Source organism: Echinops telfairi, unplaced genomic scaffold (genome assembly GCF_000313985.2).
Source record: "Echinops telfairi isolate 266 unplaced genomic scaffold, ASM31398v2 ScPeMD7_7469;HRSCAF=8507_0, whole genome shotgun sequence".
Lineage (NCBI taxonomy): Eukaryota > Metazoa > Chordata > Mammalia > Afrosoricida > Tenrecidae > Echinops > Echinops telfairi.
The window spans coordinates 23,714,936-23,730,255 of NW_022111372.1; the positions used below are offsets into that span (position 1 = coordinate 23,714,936).

Sequence of the window (15,320 nt, forward strand, 5' to 3'; positions counted from 1 at the left end):
GATCCCACATGGCCTGAGCACACAGACTGGGCCTAGGATGGCCTTCTGGCACAGAGCTCAGCAGCAGAGGGCACCCAGGGCAAAGCGGACCAGGCTGATTTCACCACCCATTAGCAGTTTAAAAAGGAGGGGGTGCTCCGTGGGGGTGACCATGGCTGACAGCAAGGAGTGGACGAACTCCTAAACGAAAACTGCCCAGTCCTTCTTTGGAGGCCCCTCTGGGGCGATGTGAACCGCCAACCATTCTGTTAGTAGGCAAGCGCTTAGCCACGTGTGCCGCCCAGGGACTTCCTCTTACAGTTCGTGGTCATGGGACTGGCTGGCATTATGTTCGCACCTGCACTGCCTGTGCAGAAACCGCGGCCTGTGAGAATTCAGGGCTAAACCAAACAGCAAGCCCACTGCTGCCAAGTTGATTCTGACTCACGGGAACTCTTTCCGACCTGGAGAGCCATCCCTATGGGGTATCCAATGCTGTGATCTGTACAGTCGCTGTGAGGTGGAATTCACTGGACAAAAGTTAGTCTTTTTTTTTTTTTTTAATCTTTATGAGAGCAGACTGCCTCCTCTCTCTCCAGTGCAGTGGCTTACCCCACTGTGCCACCTGGGCTCCGTGCCCAGAGGCTCATTCCTCAAGCAGCTCGGGGGAGGAGAGTAAAGGGCCAAGAATCAGCCAGGAAGCGCTGCACTTTGTAGGCTCAACAGCGATGGTGGACAGGAGCCACTAGATCTCCTCCTGTGACAGTGAAAGCAGATGGAGCCAGGGGCAGCCGAGTCCCAGCCAGAGCAGAGAGGGGAGTAACAAATGGCTCAGCCCCTGAGTGTGACTCGGGATGGATGTTGGCGCTGTGGGGAAGGGTCCCTGGGACAAGGTCCCCAGAAAGCCTGAGAGTCTGCAGGTAAGGAGGCGAGGCAGACCCCACTGAAGAGCCACTGCTCAGGGCTGTGGGGCGTCCAGAGGGCCACTCCCTCAGTACATTTCTCCTGTGGCTTGAGTATCCCCATTCACCATGGGAAAAGAAGGTTCCGGAAAGATTAAGGAACTTGCCCAGTGCTACCCAGTAGGTAGGGACAGGATGTGAGAGCTCACACTTCCTCCCTTCATGAACTAGAGCATCCATGACATCTAGTTTTACAACAGTCTTTCAAAGCAGCCTTCAGGCAACAAGGGTTTCCTGAGCTGCTCCTGCAGGGATGACCTGGCCGAGCTCCTCTCGGTGCAAAGCTGGGGGGGAAAGGACTCAGAATGCTCACCTTGATGATCAGCAGTTTGGTGGACAACTTGAGCTGTGAATGGCCACTGGTCACAAACATCTTCATCAGTAAGTAAAACACCGACCGGTCTCCTCCAACAATTTCTGCATCTGGGCCCTCCTAGGGTTTACAACATTAGAAAAACAAGGGGGCTGTCACTTGCCGGACACACAGTGTATGCCTGGAGGCCTGGCCCTTTCCAGGACAGCGCTGTAACTCACGCCTCGGCAAGACACCTTTCTATTTTATTCTTGATATTTTATTTACGATGCAACTGGAAAGTGAAGGACCTCCCCCAAGCCCCCAGCACAGTCATGGTAGTAACCATGCAGAGCGTGAGAACAGGAAGTTGCCGTGACCTGTGCTGGCTACAAAGCTGTCTGTTTTACTTAGTGGAAACTGAGGCATCTGCAGAGCGGGTGACTCCCTTGCCGTTTGATGGTAGAGCTGGGGGTGAGATGCTATCCTGTGAGGGGTGGCAGCGAAAGAATAGGCCACTTCATCAGAAGCCAGCTCTGATAAAGCCAACCACTCCTATAGCCATTTAAAAGGCCTTTGGGCTTGGAGGGCACGTCTCAGAGAAGTACCAACCCAAAACAAGCCCACTGCCATCCAGTTGATGCCGGCTCACAGCAGCCCTCCCTGCAGGGCAGCGGGAACTGCCCCTGTGGGCTTCTGAGACTATCACTCTTTTTATTTTATCGTTTTATTAGGGGGAAATACAACCCTTATCACAATCCATACACACATCAATTGTGTAAAGCACATTTGTACATTCACTGTCCTCATCATTCTCAAAACATTTCCTCTCCACTTAAGCCCCCGGCAACAGGTCCTCATTTTTCCCCTCACTCCTCACTCCCACCTCCCTCATGAGTCCTTGATAGTTTATAAATTATTATTTTGTCATATATTGCCCTGAGACTATAACTCTTTATAGGAGTAGAACCCGTCTTTCTGAGGAGTGGCTGGTGGTTTTGAACTGAAGACCTTGCAGTTAGCAGCCCAATGTGTAACCACTACACCAGGGCTCCTTCAGAAAAGCACAGAGCTCCAAATCCCCAGCCCCAAGCAAGTCAGTGTTTGACTGCACTGAGGAAGGTCCAAACAGCACACAGTGGTGGGGTTAATCTAACCCAGAGGCCAGCCAGCAGATAAAGCCTTGCATGTGTAAGATGAGGCATGAGAACAAAGGACTATTTGGATAATAAGGGTTCTGTGGTAGCTACGTAATTTCATGTCAACTTGATAAATACGTCTAGGGGTGGTGTCTATCCTGTCAATCAGTTCACGGCCTGATGATGCCTCCTTGTGGGTGTGGCCTTCTCATGAGGATTCTGCGAACTTCCTCTTTCTCCTGGGAGGCAGACCACGTTCTCTCTCTGCCTCACCTTCCTGCTGAGGAGACACACACAGGAGCTGGAGGAGCCAGGTGGAGATGCTTCCACCACCACTGGATCCACAAGACTTTCCACCCACCAGCCTGTGATCTTCCTGCACATGGCATTATTGTGAGTGCTACGTGAGTCAGAAGAGGAATCTAGGGACTAATGCCGGACGTATGGACGTGATCTGGAATGGGCTGGGGTGTTTCTCTTGATATACAATTGCTCTTTGGTATCAAGCTGTCTCCTGAACACCCGAGTGTCTCTGGGTTTGTTTCTCTAAGTCAACCCAGACTAACACAGGTTCCTTCAAATTAAGGTTTCTTTCAGGAGTGTGAACAATTGATGCTCCTAGCTCTTCATCAAAAGGTTGCAGTTCAACCCAGAGCCCCCTTGTAAGAAAGGCCTGCAAGCTACCACACACACGAGAAGCCTGTGGAGTGCAGTTCTACTAACACACGTGGGATTACCACGAGCAGGAGTCGCCTGGCTCAACGCCTTCAAATTGATTGTGGTGGCTAGATAAATCCCAGATCGCCCACTAAGCCAATCATGTCCACATTTACCACGCAGTGACCCAGATTTCATTTCTCATGTGGTGCCAATAGTACCGATATCCTCATCCAAAACTCCACCACCATGAGCTACACTAAGTGCCCTCCTTGGTAACCGCTAATAATTCTCAGCTTTCTACTTATTTGTTTGCTTCGTGTAAATGAGCTCATACACTGTTTGTCCTTTTGCAGCTGACTTACTCTATCCAGGGGTTCTGGTGGCATCGTGGTTACACGTTAAGCCGTGATCTGAAAGGTCTGCAGTTTGAAACCACCATCCCCCGATGGTGAAAGATGGGGCTTTCTACTCCCGTGATGAGGTAGTCTGGGAAACTAGCAGGGGCAGTTTGGTGTGGGCTTTATTCCACCCAGCATGCTTCCAAGGTGCAGTCACGTGTCAGCAGGGCTTTCTCCTCCCTGAGCATGACTGACGTTCCACTGGGTCTACGCATCACGTTTTGCTGACTCGTTCATCTGCCATTTCCATCTTTGGGCTACGGTGCAAACAACTGCGATGAAGGCGGGCTTCTGCTCCAGCCTTGCCTTCGTGTGGCCACGCACCAAGACGGACATTTCTGGGTCAGGTGGGCCAGCTTTCCCAGTGGGCACTGCCATGCTTTTATATTCCCACCAGCAGTGAACGGGACTGCAGCTTCTCCACACCCTCACCGACGCTTGTTCGAACTGGCTCCCTGTTTAACTAGATTATCCAGCTGACACTGCCGGGGTGAAAACCAAATCGCCATGCCTCTGGGCTGTCACCCATCTCTCTGTGGTCTGTGGCTCACGGACTGCTTTGGGTCCCCGTCAGGATGTGTCAACTTGGCCAGGTCATGACCCTCGGTGGTTTTTCAGTCATGCAATGACGTCACTGTGGTCGCCACGTGACGTGAACTGATGTAATAAACCAGTGAGAGGACTGAAGGTGAGGAAAACACCCTTAATCCCATCCCAGGGCTGAGGTCCAGGTGTTGCCTGGGGTGTGGCCTACAGCACCTTCCATGAGAGAACATTTCAAAGAAGAAAGGAGCAGAGATCAAAGAGACCAGACCTGCACTGGGAACAAGGAGCTGGGAGTGGAGCGCCTCCTTTGGATCCAGGGGCTCAGGCCCTCCCACACCTGGGGCAAGATTGATGTCAAGAGCTCTCCGAGGGGTGCTGGGCCCACACATGTTGAAAGGAGACAAGGACCTTTCTGTGGGGGAAATCAGCACCTCACATTATCATGGGTCTGGTAGGCGCGATTGTACGGTTATGATATATAAAGATGATAGTAAAGTCATAGAGAATAAGAGAGATAGAACAGAAGTTAAAGGAGTCAGACACATTTCACGGTAGCATGTTCACCTCCTGGACGGCCATGATCTCACCAGCCAGGTCTGCGCACAGCACAGGCAGAGGAGAGGGGAGAAGAGAGAGAGCGATTTATTTCTAACCAAGGTTCATCTATCTTTTGGGGGTGTGCAAGCCCCCTGATTACAGGTAAAGAATACGTCACAGGAAGGGGTTGTACTATAGGTAATACAGTAATGGGAGGGGGATGATCTGAGGGTAATACATGTTCTAGGAAGAGGAGGGATTAAGGGCACACATGTGACATGAAGGGGGGATCCTAGATTCAGGATGGCAGCCTAACCTTGGATGTCATTAAACTGGTTTGACCTGTTCTGAGCTCTCCAGGGAGACAATCACTATCCTATCAACAGGGTGTGAGCCCCACCTAAGGTGGACCAGACAGTAGTCTGATTGCTCTGGACGGCTGATACCTTCAGGGAGAACATCTCCAAACATCTGACCTCCCACCATGTGCTGGCAAGCAGCCTCTTAGGTTTGGCACATATTTGGGGGGAGACAAAGCTTGGGAAAAGCCTACTTATATCCCACACCTTTCTTCAGAGCCGAGAGAGGGAGAAAGCCTTCCCGTAGCTGGCATCCTGACTTTGGACTTCCAGCCTCCTGAGCCGTGAGACTGCATCTGCTTGTGAATGCCCTGCGGCAGCACTGGAGAACCACCCCGTGGCGGTAACCTCGGTGAGGTACAAAGGACGAGGGCAGAGCATGGGTGGAAACTGCACAGGAGGGTGGTGTTCTGGCCCCACCACGTAGTGTTGAGACCCTGAAGACACTTCTCTCGTTGCTTTTTAACTCTCTGAGCTGTGACTGTGTAAAGCCTGGCCCACAGTGAGCTCTTAGGAAAAGGCCCACCAACTAAATGCAGGTGAACTGTAGGCAGGTGGGACTTAACAGGGAAAACAGTATACAGATCCCAGTGCCTTGCAATCCTAACCTTCCCTGGGAAAACTGTGAACAATCCAGCTCACTTCAAGTGGGGGTCTGCAGCAGACCTAAGCCACTACTAAAATAACAAAACACACCTACACAATTCTGAATTTTGCATGGACATATTTTCTCTCTGTTTAAATACACAGATGAACGCATACCCGCTGCATCCTGAGCTTTTGTTAGGATTTCTGGAAAGCTCTAGAAGACATTAACCCAAATCCACTGCCATCACGTGGATTGAGTCACAGTGACTCTGTAGGGCAGGGTAGAAGCACCCCTGTGGGTTTCCGAGGCTGTAGCTCTTGACGGAAGTAGAAAGCCCCTCTTCTCGGCAGGGCCTCTGGGGGTTTCGAGCTGTATACCTTTTGGTTCACAGCCCAATATGTGACCACTACACCTCCAGCGCTGAAGAATGTAGGAAACAACAAAGAGAGTCCGTCCTGGCAATCTATGCTGTTTCTGCCCGCATTCAACCCTCTCCTGACTTGGCACCTATTACCACACCTACCCTAGGGACGGATGACTGCAAAGATGAGAGACTTCTAAACGACAAGAGTGAGAAACCGTCAAATTAAAAACAACAACAAGAGCACAAATAAATAAAAACAACAACAACAACTGAAAACTGGCTCTCTTACCCATGAAAAAGGAGCCCAGGCGGCATCTTGGGAGAAAGATGGGCCTTTTCTCTCCCACAAGAGTTACAGTCTCATAAACGCAGAGGCAAATCTGCGCTGTCCCACAGGGTCACTGTGAGTCGGCGCTGACGGGATGGCAGTGGGTTTGGTCTGGGTTTCTACTACTCAGGTGCTTTTTCAGGCGGGACACGCTGACCAGTTAGCCGGGAGCCATGGAGTGTGCTCTGACTCACGCTGTGACCTCATTCAGTCAGAGCAGAGCTGAGCTCACAGGGTTTCCAATGGCTGAATTTTCAGAAACCAGGTCGCCGGGGCTTTCTTACAAGGTACTTCTGGCAGAGCTAAAACCCAGTGCAAACCATTTGCACCACCCAGGGGCTCCAAGGACATGCTGAGCACCTTGTGCTTATCAGAGCAAAGAGGTGTGCAGACCTGGTTGACAACTCCAGTCTCTCTGCAAGAGAAGCCACACCCATCATGCCCCTGACCATGCCAGGCATCTGATGTCATTGGAAGTCCCTGGGCAAGAAAGCCCACAAGCCCAGCAGGACAGTCCATGACAGACCCCTGCCTACTGCCTACCTGTGCCTTTAGCCAGGAGAACTTGCTGGCGGGCAGCTCCAGGGCCACCTTCAGCAGGTGGTGCTGCAGAAGGGGCGGGACCTCGTCACGGAGGCCCTGCTCTGAGATGACACCTACAGTGCAAAAGCAGAAACACAGGCAGTTACAGGAGGTAGTGCCCCCAGCACGGCTGCCGCTGGCAGAATAGGCACAGAGCTCCACGTCTGAGGTCAGGTGCCCTCTGGGGCTCATGCCCCCCATCCTGTCGCTTACCTGTGGCCCACCCACATGCCTAGGTGTGGCTCGCCTGACAACATCTCCTTTTCCCCAAACCAAACCCATTCTGTCTCCTAGTAACCCCACGGGTGCAGGGTAGATTTGCTCCAGTTTACAAAAGCTGTCCTTAGGTCACTAGGCCTTTCTTCCTCTGTCCCTTTGGGTGGATTCAAGCAATCGACCTGTTGGTCAGTAGACCAGGGCTTGATCACAGGCGCCTCCCAAAGATTCCCTCCCAAGGTTTACCCAAGCCCCTGAAAAGAGCCCAAATCCACGTGCCCTCTAGCTACACGAACCTCTTCCCACAGCTCACCCCGCCCACGCTACCTCACGCTGTACCCCAAACGCAGCCATTCGGTAACACTGCGCCCCCCCCCCCTGCCGTGCCTACTCCCGAGCCTGTGGCACCTGTGGGTAGGGACCGAGGCGCCAGCATGCATCCTCACCCTGTGGTCTGGCCTCTAGATTCCTCCAATGGTTGAGGAGGACCAGGCGGCCAAGGACCAAGTGGCCACGGCCTAGCAAACGTCATATTCTCATGGCAAAGAGGACCCTTTACTTTCAAACAAGTAAACTATTAATTACGGCCTTGGGGAAGGATCATTTCAAGAGCGTGTGTAAATTCCAAGAATGGCAATCTCCCAAGGGTGCTTCTGTAGGCCCAACTACAAAGCCCTTTTTATTGGACAACCTGCACCATCAAGGGAGCAGAGCCAGAGAAGTTCACTGTGGCTCGGACAAGTAGTCTGAACGCAACTCGCTGGGGTAACACAGGAGGCACTCTGCCTGAGTCTATTCCAGCTCACAGTGCTCCGACAGGGCAGGGAACATGGCCCCTGGGGGATTCCAGGACCGTAACTCTCTAAGAGTAGCGAGCCTCGTCTTTCTTCCACAGGGTGGCTGGTAGTTTCACACTGCTGACCTTGGGGTTAGCAGCCCGCTGCGTATACTGCACCGCCAGAGCCAGGTTAAAAATGGCTCTGTGTGAAAAGGCCGCAACTTCTAAGGGCCTCTGTTCCCATTCCAGCCCTACACCCTGCGCCCTTCGGAAAAGGCTGTGGATTGTCCGCAGCGGGACTTGACTCAGGCCAGGCAGCCTGGCTCTGCCCCTCCAATCTCGCTGCTGCAAAGTGCTCCCCCAACGTTACTGAAGGAGGATTCTGACTCACGGAATCCCATGCGTGTCAGATAGAATTGCCCCAGGGTTTGCAAGGCTCTGACCTTTCAGAAGATCACCTGTCTTCCAAAGTGTCTCTGGGTGGGCTCGAACCACCAACCTTTGGACTAGTAATCAAGCCCTTAGCCATTCATGCAGCCAGGGGATTCTCTAGGAGTAGAGAATTTTTTTTTTTTAAAAGACTGGCCCAGATTAAAAGAACCAGGCTGGAGGGACCAGGGATGCCAACACAACTGCCTGCCAGCCTGCGGGCCCTTGGCTTCCTGCAGCCTCACCGGCAGACAGGACAGAGCAGGGCCTGCCATCCGGACACCCACCTTTCAGAAGCTTGCTGAAGTCAAAGTTGTACTGCATGACCACGTGGGGGACCACCTTCTGGTACAAGCATATGGCCTGGAGCAGGACGGCTTTCAAGAGAAGGGTTTCTGCATCATCTGGGACCAAGCAAACCAGCTGTCATTACGAAGAATGCTTCAAGGGTTCGGCGGGTGGGGGTGGAGGTGTGTGTGTGTGGGGGGGATGCCACGGGGAGGGAGGGGGAAAGAAAATATTTTGACAATGATGATGGCGACAAATGTGCTTGACACAATGGATATGCATACGGATTGTGATAAGAGTTGTACGAGCCCGCAATAAAATGATTTTTTTAAAAGAAAAAAAAAGAAGTATGCCTCTTTTCTCTCCTTGGTTAGCCATCAAGAACTCTGTGAGACCACAGGGCAGTCAGGTGCCCATGGAAAGGGGCCCAATCCCGACTCCTGGCTGGGTCACTAACCAACTGCTGACTGAGCCCCAGGGAGACCAAGGAGTCCGTGCGGTAAATACATAAATACATCAAATTTGAAATGTATGTCTAACCGGCCAGGTCAAATGCCCGCCTCAGGGCGGTGACCATGGACCGGCCTCTGAGTTCAACGGCTGTCACAGGAGGAGGAGATGTGACATTCGTCAGGCAGGAAGCCCACAGTCTGGCCGGGGGCGGGTCTGTCCAGTGAGCACGCGCTGTAGCAGGAAAGGGACTACTGCCCACCTCCACGTGCTGGCTGAGAGACACTGCGTGCGCACATGTCCAACACAAACTAGAACTCGACCTCCTGATTCCCAGCCAGTTCCTCTCCCCAGGCCCAAAAGGGCACCAGGGACCTCCACAGTCAGAGGCCTTCCACCCAGAACTGCTATAAAGCGTGTGCACACGGGCACACGCGCGCGCACACACACACACACACACACACACACACACACACACAGTCCTCACCGCTCTGTGGAACCGCATCGGTAGTGGGAGTCACGTCACCCTTCCTCTTTACATTCTCGTCATCCTGCTTGGCCTCTGGTTTTTTAAGAGTCTGCCACACCCACACGATAGTATTCAGGTCTGGTAACATCTAAAGGGGAAAGCAAAGACACCAACTGGTTAGTCTGGGTGCTTTAGAGAAACAAATCCACAGACTCATGTATATGAGAGTTTTATATAAAGGTTAAGTGCGCATCACGAAAACATCCCAGTGCTGCCCAAGCCCACAAGTCCAACATTAACCCATGAACCCATATGTCCAACACCAATCCACAAAGTCCTCCTCCATCTCGCAAAACATGAGGAAAGTCGAATCAGTGAACATGTAAACATCTCAGCGCTGGCAGGGGTCTCCACACGGCTGCTCCAGCACCCAGGGCTGCATCGGGGTAGGTCTATGCGGCTTCTCCTTGGGGAGGTCTTGCAGGAAGTCAGCCTTGCAAGCTGAAGCTGGGAACTGCTAAGGCAGCTGCACCCTGGTGCGACCATCACAAAGCACGAGACCCTAGAACTAGAAAGGCGAGGCTCGCCGAGCCATTTATCCCTCTGCCCTTCAATTAACCCCACATGTGTTTATCGGCCAGGTTGGCACAATAAACTAACTCACAAACCAACAAACAAGGTGCAGTCCCACCCACGAGGAAGAGAACGGACGCAGGCTAACGTCAGGCAAAGGCGACGAGTGAGGCCCAAGTACACATGGTGAGAGAAAGGGGGTGTGGGTGAGAAAGAGCCGGTGAGACCGAATGTGAGTGGGTGGGAGTCCGTGTGCCACAGTCTGTCCGAGGGAGGGCGGGAGGGGTGCATGGGTGTGTCTGAGAGTGGGGGGAGAGAACACAGGCCGAGGGGCTCGCAAGCCCCAGTGCCAGTAGGTGCTTTTGTGAAGTCCTAGAATACACACCACAAGGAGCTGGTAGAAGATCAAACACTGGAATATAAAAAGCACCTCTTAGGACCTGCTGATGCCCATTTCCACAGGAGAGCGGCCTCCCGCCCCCAGCCCCAGGAAAGCCTGTGTGCAGGGCATGGAGGCTGGGAGGAGGGACGCGCCACCAGCTCCTGGGAGAAGACGACATGAGAACCACACGACCCGTTTCTACGGCAAGAGGGGCCGTCTTCCGCGTGTTCATTCCATCAGAGGTCTTCGGGGCCTGCTCTAAGGGCGGCACCGCGGTCTGTCATCGGAAGTGGTCCACATATATCAGACCACAGCTGTTCCCACCCTGTGGCTTCAGCTCGATCTCACGTAGCACCCACCCTCCGAGCTCCCAGGATCGCCGGCCTTTTCACGCCGGCGTCCTCGGGTGTGAGATCAGAGGAGCCATCCGGCTTCCAGACCTACCTTGCTCAGGGCTTCCCGGAAGAGCTGCACGAATTCCTCCATCATCGCAGGTGAGTACACGCCTGGCTCTTGCCACACCTCTCGATCCAGGCAGTGGTCAATCGTCTTCGATGCTCGCTTCAAAATGCCGGAAACGAGGGACAGAGCTGTGTGTTTCACCGACGTGCTGTCCAGCTGCAGAGACAAGAGAGCCAAATCCACAAACGTCTCCGGGGAGACAGCAGATCCATGCCCGCCCAGCGTGGGACTGGCCGCAGCCCTTTCTGCGACAGCAAGTCACAGAAGACCACTGACCTCTACCCTCGGGTGAGAAGAGGCCCCTGGGGACCTGTCCTCTGACACCCGCCGGGCCTGACTCTATAGTCACTGCTGAGAACACGGCCCTCGGTGTTGCCTCGAGGCTCTGGGCTCTCTAGGTCTGTGCTGAGCAGGCCTCTCTGAGAAGGGTCTGCGCCGACAGCCCCAGAGCCTAACCAGCCGCTTCTGAAAGCACGTGACTTCCAGGGGGTGCGATGACCACAAAATGCAACGGGGGCTCCAGGATGGACGTCACTCCAGGCTCCACAGACACACGGCCCAGTGCCGAGGCCGTGGACACCCGAGTTTCCCTCCTTCCAATGACACTCAGAATGACAATCGGGAAGGCCTTCCCAGCTCACTCTCACTGCGGAGACCAAGAAAGGTTTCAGACCTGCGCTGGGTCCAAGAGGAGCAAGCCATGGCCCTTGGTCCTCACTGTGTGGTCTGAGGGTCTGCAGTGTGGGCACCGCCTGGAGCCTGCTGGGAATGCAGAGTCCCGGGCCTTGCCCGGACCTGCTGAAGCAGAACCTGCCTTCTGACACGGTCTCGCTCAAGTTGGAGGGGCACCAGTGAGGGGAGTTAACTTCACTAAAGGCGTACTGGTCTACTTTCACCCAGCACCTCAGTCCTCCATCCCAGCACTCCAGGTAGTGCCATGTGCTTACAAGGGGGGCTTCAACAAGTTCATGGGTAAAGAAACAACCCTATGACCTTTCACTCCAGTCTTTGAACTTTTGGAAGGCCCTTGGTTATTGCAAACCACAGGGGTGCTTCCTTAAATACTCTACAGCAGTAATGGCTCTGACCTCCTGACTTCAGAGGCAGCGCCCCAACCAAGTATTCACGCATCCACTCAAAGGGCTGGGAACAGAAAGCTCACCCAGCAGCCTGGGACCCTGCCTCTAAACCCAACTTTCCATTTCTAAAGTAACGGCAGCTCTTTCCTTTCTGATTTAAAAACGTGTGCTGCTAAATTTTCTTCTTACACAAGACTGTAATCACATAAAAGAAAACTATTATTTAAATTTTTTTCCAGCCATAAGTCTTGATGCTGAACTTCCTGAACCAGCTGGAGGAGCGGCCTGCATGGCCGTCTCTGCCCCGGGTTTTCCCTGAGAACACCTGCCCTGGAGGGCGGCACACCTCTCCCAGGGCACAATCCTGCTAGGGTGGGGACGGGAGAAGCAAGGTGAGGCTTTCGGGGATGAAATGGCCCCTGGTCTTCGGAGCGGCTGCATGTGACACATGGACTCAAGTTCTGTCTCCTCACAAGCCCCGAAGGATAAAATGCCAGCGCCTCCGATCAAACACTGGGGCGGGCTCGCTGGGTCTGACTTTTGCCCATGAGGACCTGGCGAGCCAAACAAAAAGACGTGTCTGCTGAGCAACATATGGGCTTTCTTCTCCCAACCCCTCAGCCCACTGGTAGAGGTCATCAGAAGGTCTTCAGTCCAACTGCTGGGCTCCCGTGTCTTTACTCCGCACAGTCAGAGCCACCCCAGCACCAGCGGGCTGGCCAGCCCCGTCCCACCAGCAAGGGTAGGGGACATGAGGACAGAGGCTCCACCTGGCCCACTAAAGTCACTCTGAACACCTGGCCTCCCTCAGGCACGTCATGCGACAACCTGGGTTTGGGGGCATGAACCAGAAGGGTCCCAGGACCCAGGTGTGCCAACAATTTCTAGCCAGCCACTCACGTGAGCCCACGACGCTGCGGTGAAAGACGCGAGTGCCCTCAGACTGTCGACTCTAGTGATTACACGAAACGCAAACAGCAATTTTTTCCTCCCGTGAAAGCAACCTGCAATGATGGCTGGAGGCAGCTGGTCCTCAGAGGAGACAACCCTCAGAAGCCACCCCTCGCCACTCACTGAAACCCCAGGAAAGGCCTGGCCAGGCCACTCTCAGTGCCACCTCATCCAGAAATGCTACCCAGGAGACTTGAATCAGGGGCACTGGCCTTTAACCAGACCTGAGGTCTCTCCTCCCACCCTAGGGCAGGCCCAAGTCCCGGTGGTGCAGGTGCTGGTTAGAGGGCTTAGCTACTAACTGAAAGGCTGGTGGTTCCAGCCCACCCTGGGGCTCCTCAGGAGAAAGGCCCATTGACAAGAAATGAACCCCCAGGCTGGTAGTCCCAAATCCATGCCCACACACTGCCCGTGGGGAAAGTTCTGGAAGCAGCGTACATTTAACGCCTGGGTGAACATGGTCTTGTTGCAGACCGGAGGCACGGTGGTCACCATCACCATCTGGAGGAGCCGAGGCAAGGGGACAAACTCCCTGGTCTGAAACGCCCGGGAAATCTCCGGCTGGGCCTCGTAGATCTACGGAAATAAGAAAAGAGAATTACTTGGCGCCAGGGGTAGGCGTCAAACCTGGAGTGGATTTCAGGCACCTGGCAGAGAAGTCAGTGAAACCGTTAGGGATCAACGCCCAGGGAATTCCCAGGAAGAGGATCCAGAAGGGTAAACACAAAACCCACTTGTTAAAGACAAGCCAGGGCACAGGACCGGCACCCAGCACAGCAGACCCGGGCCCGGGGTACAGGGAGCCGCGTCAAACCGGGAATGGCAAATAAATTCAAAGTGGCGTCCATGTCCCAGGAACTGCACTCGGGAGGCCCCTGCCAAAGGAGGTCATCTCTGTGAAGCTTCATAAACAACCCTCTGGGGCAGGGATCCTTTCCGTTCAAAAACTTAAAATGCTTGTTTGTAGGGGACAAAGCTGTACCTCGATGAGGGTGCTGGAGTCCCCTGGGGCCACACAGCTGGTAACCAATGGAAGGCTCCACGTCAGGCCTGGGAAGCTCAGGCGCTCGGCCTCAGCCATCGGCCTCAGCGGATCTTCAGCAAAGTGAGGTTTGACAGAGGGCATCCTTCTGACCCCAAAACACATGTGGGGAGCGCACAAGACAGGCCCTTCAGAACCAGTGAGTGGATACAGGGATAGGGGCTTGTTTTACACGTCACCCCGGCTCGGGTATAAAAAGAAACCCCAGGTACTTCCCACGGCCACCCTGTAGGACAGGGTGTAGAAGTCCCCCACGGGGCTTCCACTGCGGTCACTATCACATTGCTCTCCAGGCGTGTGCTGACCCACCACCCCAGGGCTCCTCGCTTCCCCGGAGGCTTCCATAATCTGAGCAGAGAGAGCTAACGGAGCTGAGCATCACTGCTGAGTGATTTCCAGTAAGGAGGGCGGCCGCGGTTCGGGCAGTGTCTTGTTCAGGCACATAGGCTCTAACAACAGCATTCCCGTTGGATCAGAGGGAAGAGAATGCAGACCCACCTACCCCACCCATTCGGACTGGTGTTCAGAGTAATATTTTGGTTTGTGCCAATTACTAGACACCGCAATCTTGAAAACACCCCTTACAACTAAGGCAGCTCAGGACAATTCTCCCACAAGCGCTGAGACTGTACTCTCAGCAAACTGTCTCAATGACTGAGATGAAATCGCCTCAGCGGATTCAATAGCCACAGCCTCCACCTTCCCCGCAGCGAAAAGCAAAATGTCATCCTCAGGGGGATAGGACCCCAAATTGATCCAAGGGAGTCCTTCGAAAGACCACCGGGAGACATTCTCAATCGTTTGAACATATCAAAACACCACTTCCTCTGCCCTCATCCGCTGCTCTGTGCTCTATCTCGCGGATTAAAAATCCCTGGGGTTTCCTACCTTGTTGAGCAGTCTGATGTTATTCGACCAAGCTGACTTCACCCTCGGGAGGAAGGAAAATGTGGTCTCCTTGAAATACTTGTTGAGTAAGTCGGGACACACTTTCAGGATGTTCACCACCAGCTCGGCCACCAGCTCGTCTTCCGCCGCAGTTTTCAGACCCAACAAGAAGTGCAGGAGGGTCAGGTTCCCTCCTCTGTTGGGAGGGAGAGAATGGGCACCTGGCATCATTCTGAAACACGCATACCCTGAGGTGCACCAGAGGGAGGTACGTTACCTTCCCAAGGAGCCAAGGGAGGGTCAGGTTACTCTAAGAGCTCAAAATGATCCGACCTGCAGCTCCGCTGGTCACCCTCAGAAAGCCCAGCCACAACAGGGCAATGGGGCGACTCAGTTCTGGCGGCCTCTCCACCTGTTTGCAGAGGCCCACGGCTGCTTTAATGCTATAGCAGCCCGGCTAAGTCACTATGGAGGCCAAACAGCCCACAGAGCCTCATGAAATGCTTACTGTCTGCCCCACTCACCGTAAACGCTGCCCAATCTCTGCTCTATACTACAAGGAACGCTGGGGCGCTGCC

The 15,320-nt window shown here is 53.8% G+C and overlaps 1 protein-coding gene across 1 annotated transcript in view; it reads right to left on the bottom strand.

Annotated features, from left to right (window-relative positions):
* The window catches only part of URB1 (URB1 ribosome biogenesis homolog), a 74,594-nt gene that overhangs the window by 41,328 nt on the left and 17,946 nt on the right, over positions 1 to 15,320 (bottom strand). The window contains exons 9-15 of the mRNA XM_030888661.2: positions 14,743 to 14,938; positions 13,251 to 13,388; positions 10,765 to 10,938; positions 9,384 to 9,513; positions 8,446 to 8,562; positions 6,697 to 6,809; positions 1,255 to 1,374 (exon numbers count right to left, since the gene is read on the bottom strand). Coding sequence (XP_030744521.1) covers positions 1,255 to 1,374; positions 6,697 to 6,809; positions 8,446 to 8,562; positions 9,384 to 9,513; positions 10,765 to 10,938; positions 13,251 to 13,388; positions 14,743 to 14,938 — 988 coding nt within the window. The remainder of the gene's footprint in view (positions 1 to 1,254; positions 1,375 to 6,696; positions 6,810 to 8,445; positions 8,563 to 9,383; positions 9,514 to 10,764; positions 10,939 to 13,250; positions 13,389 to 14,742; positions 14,939 to 15,320) is intronic.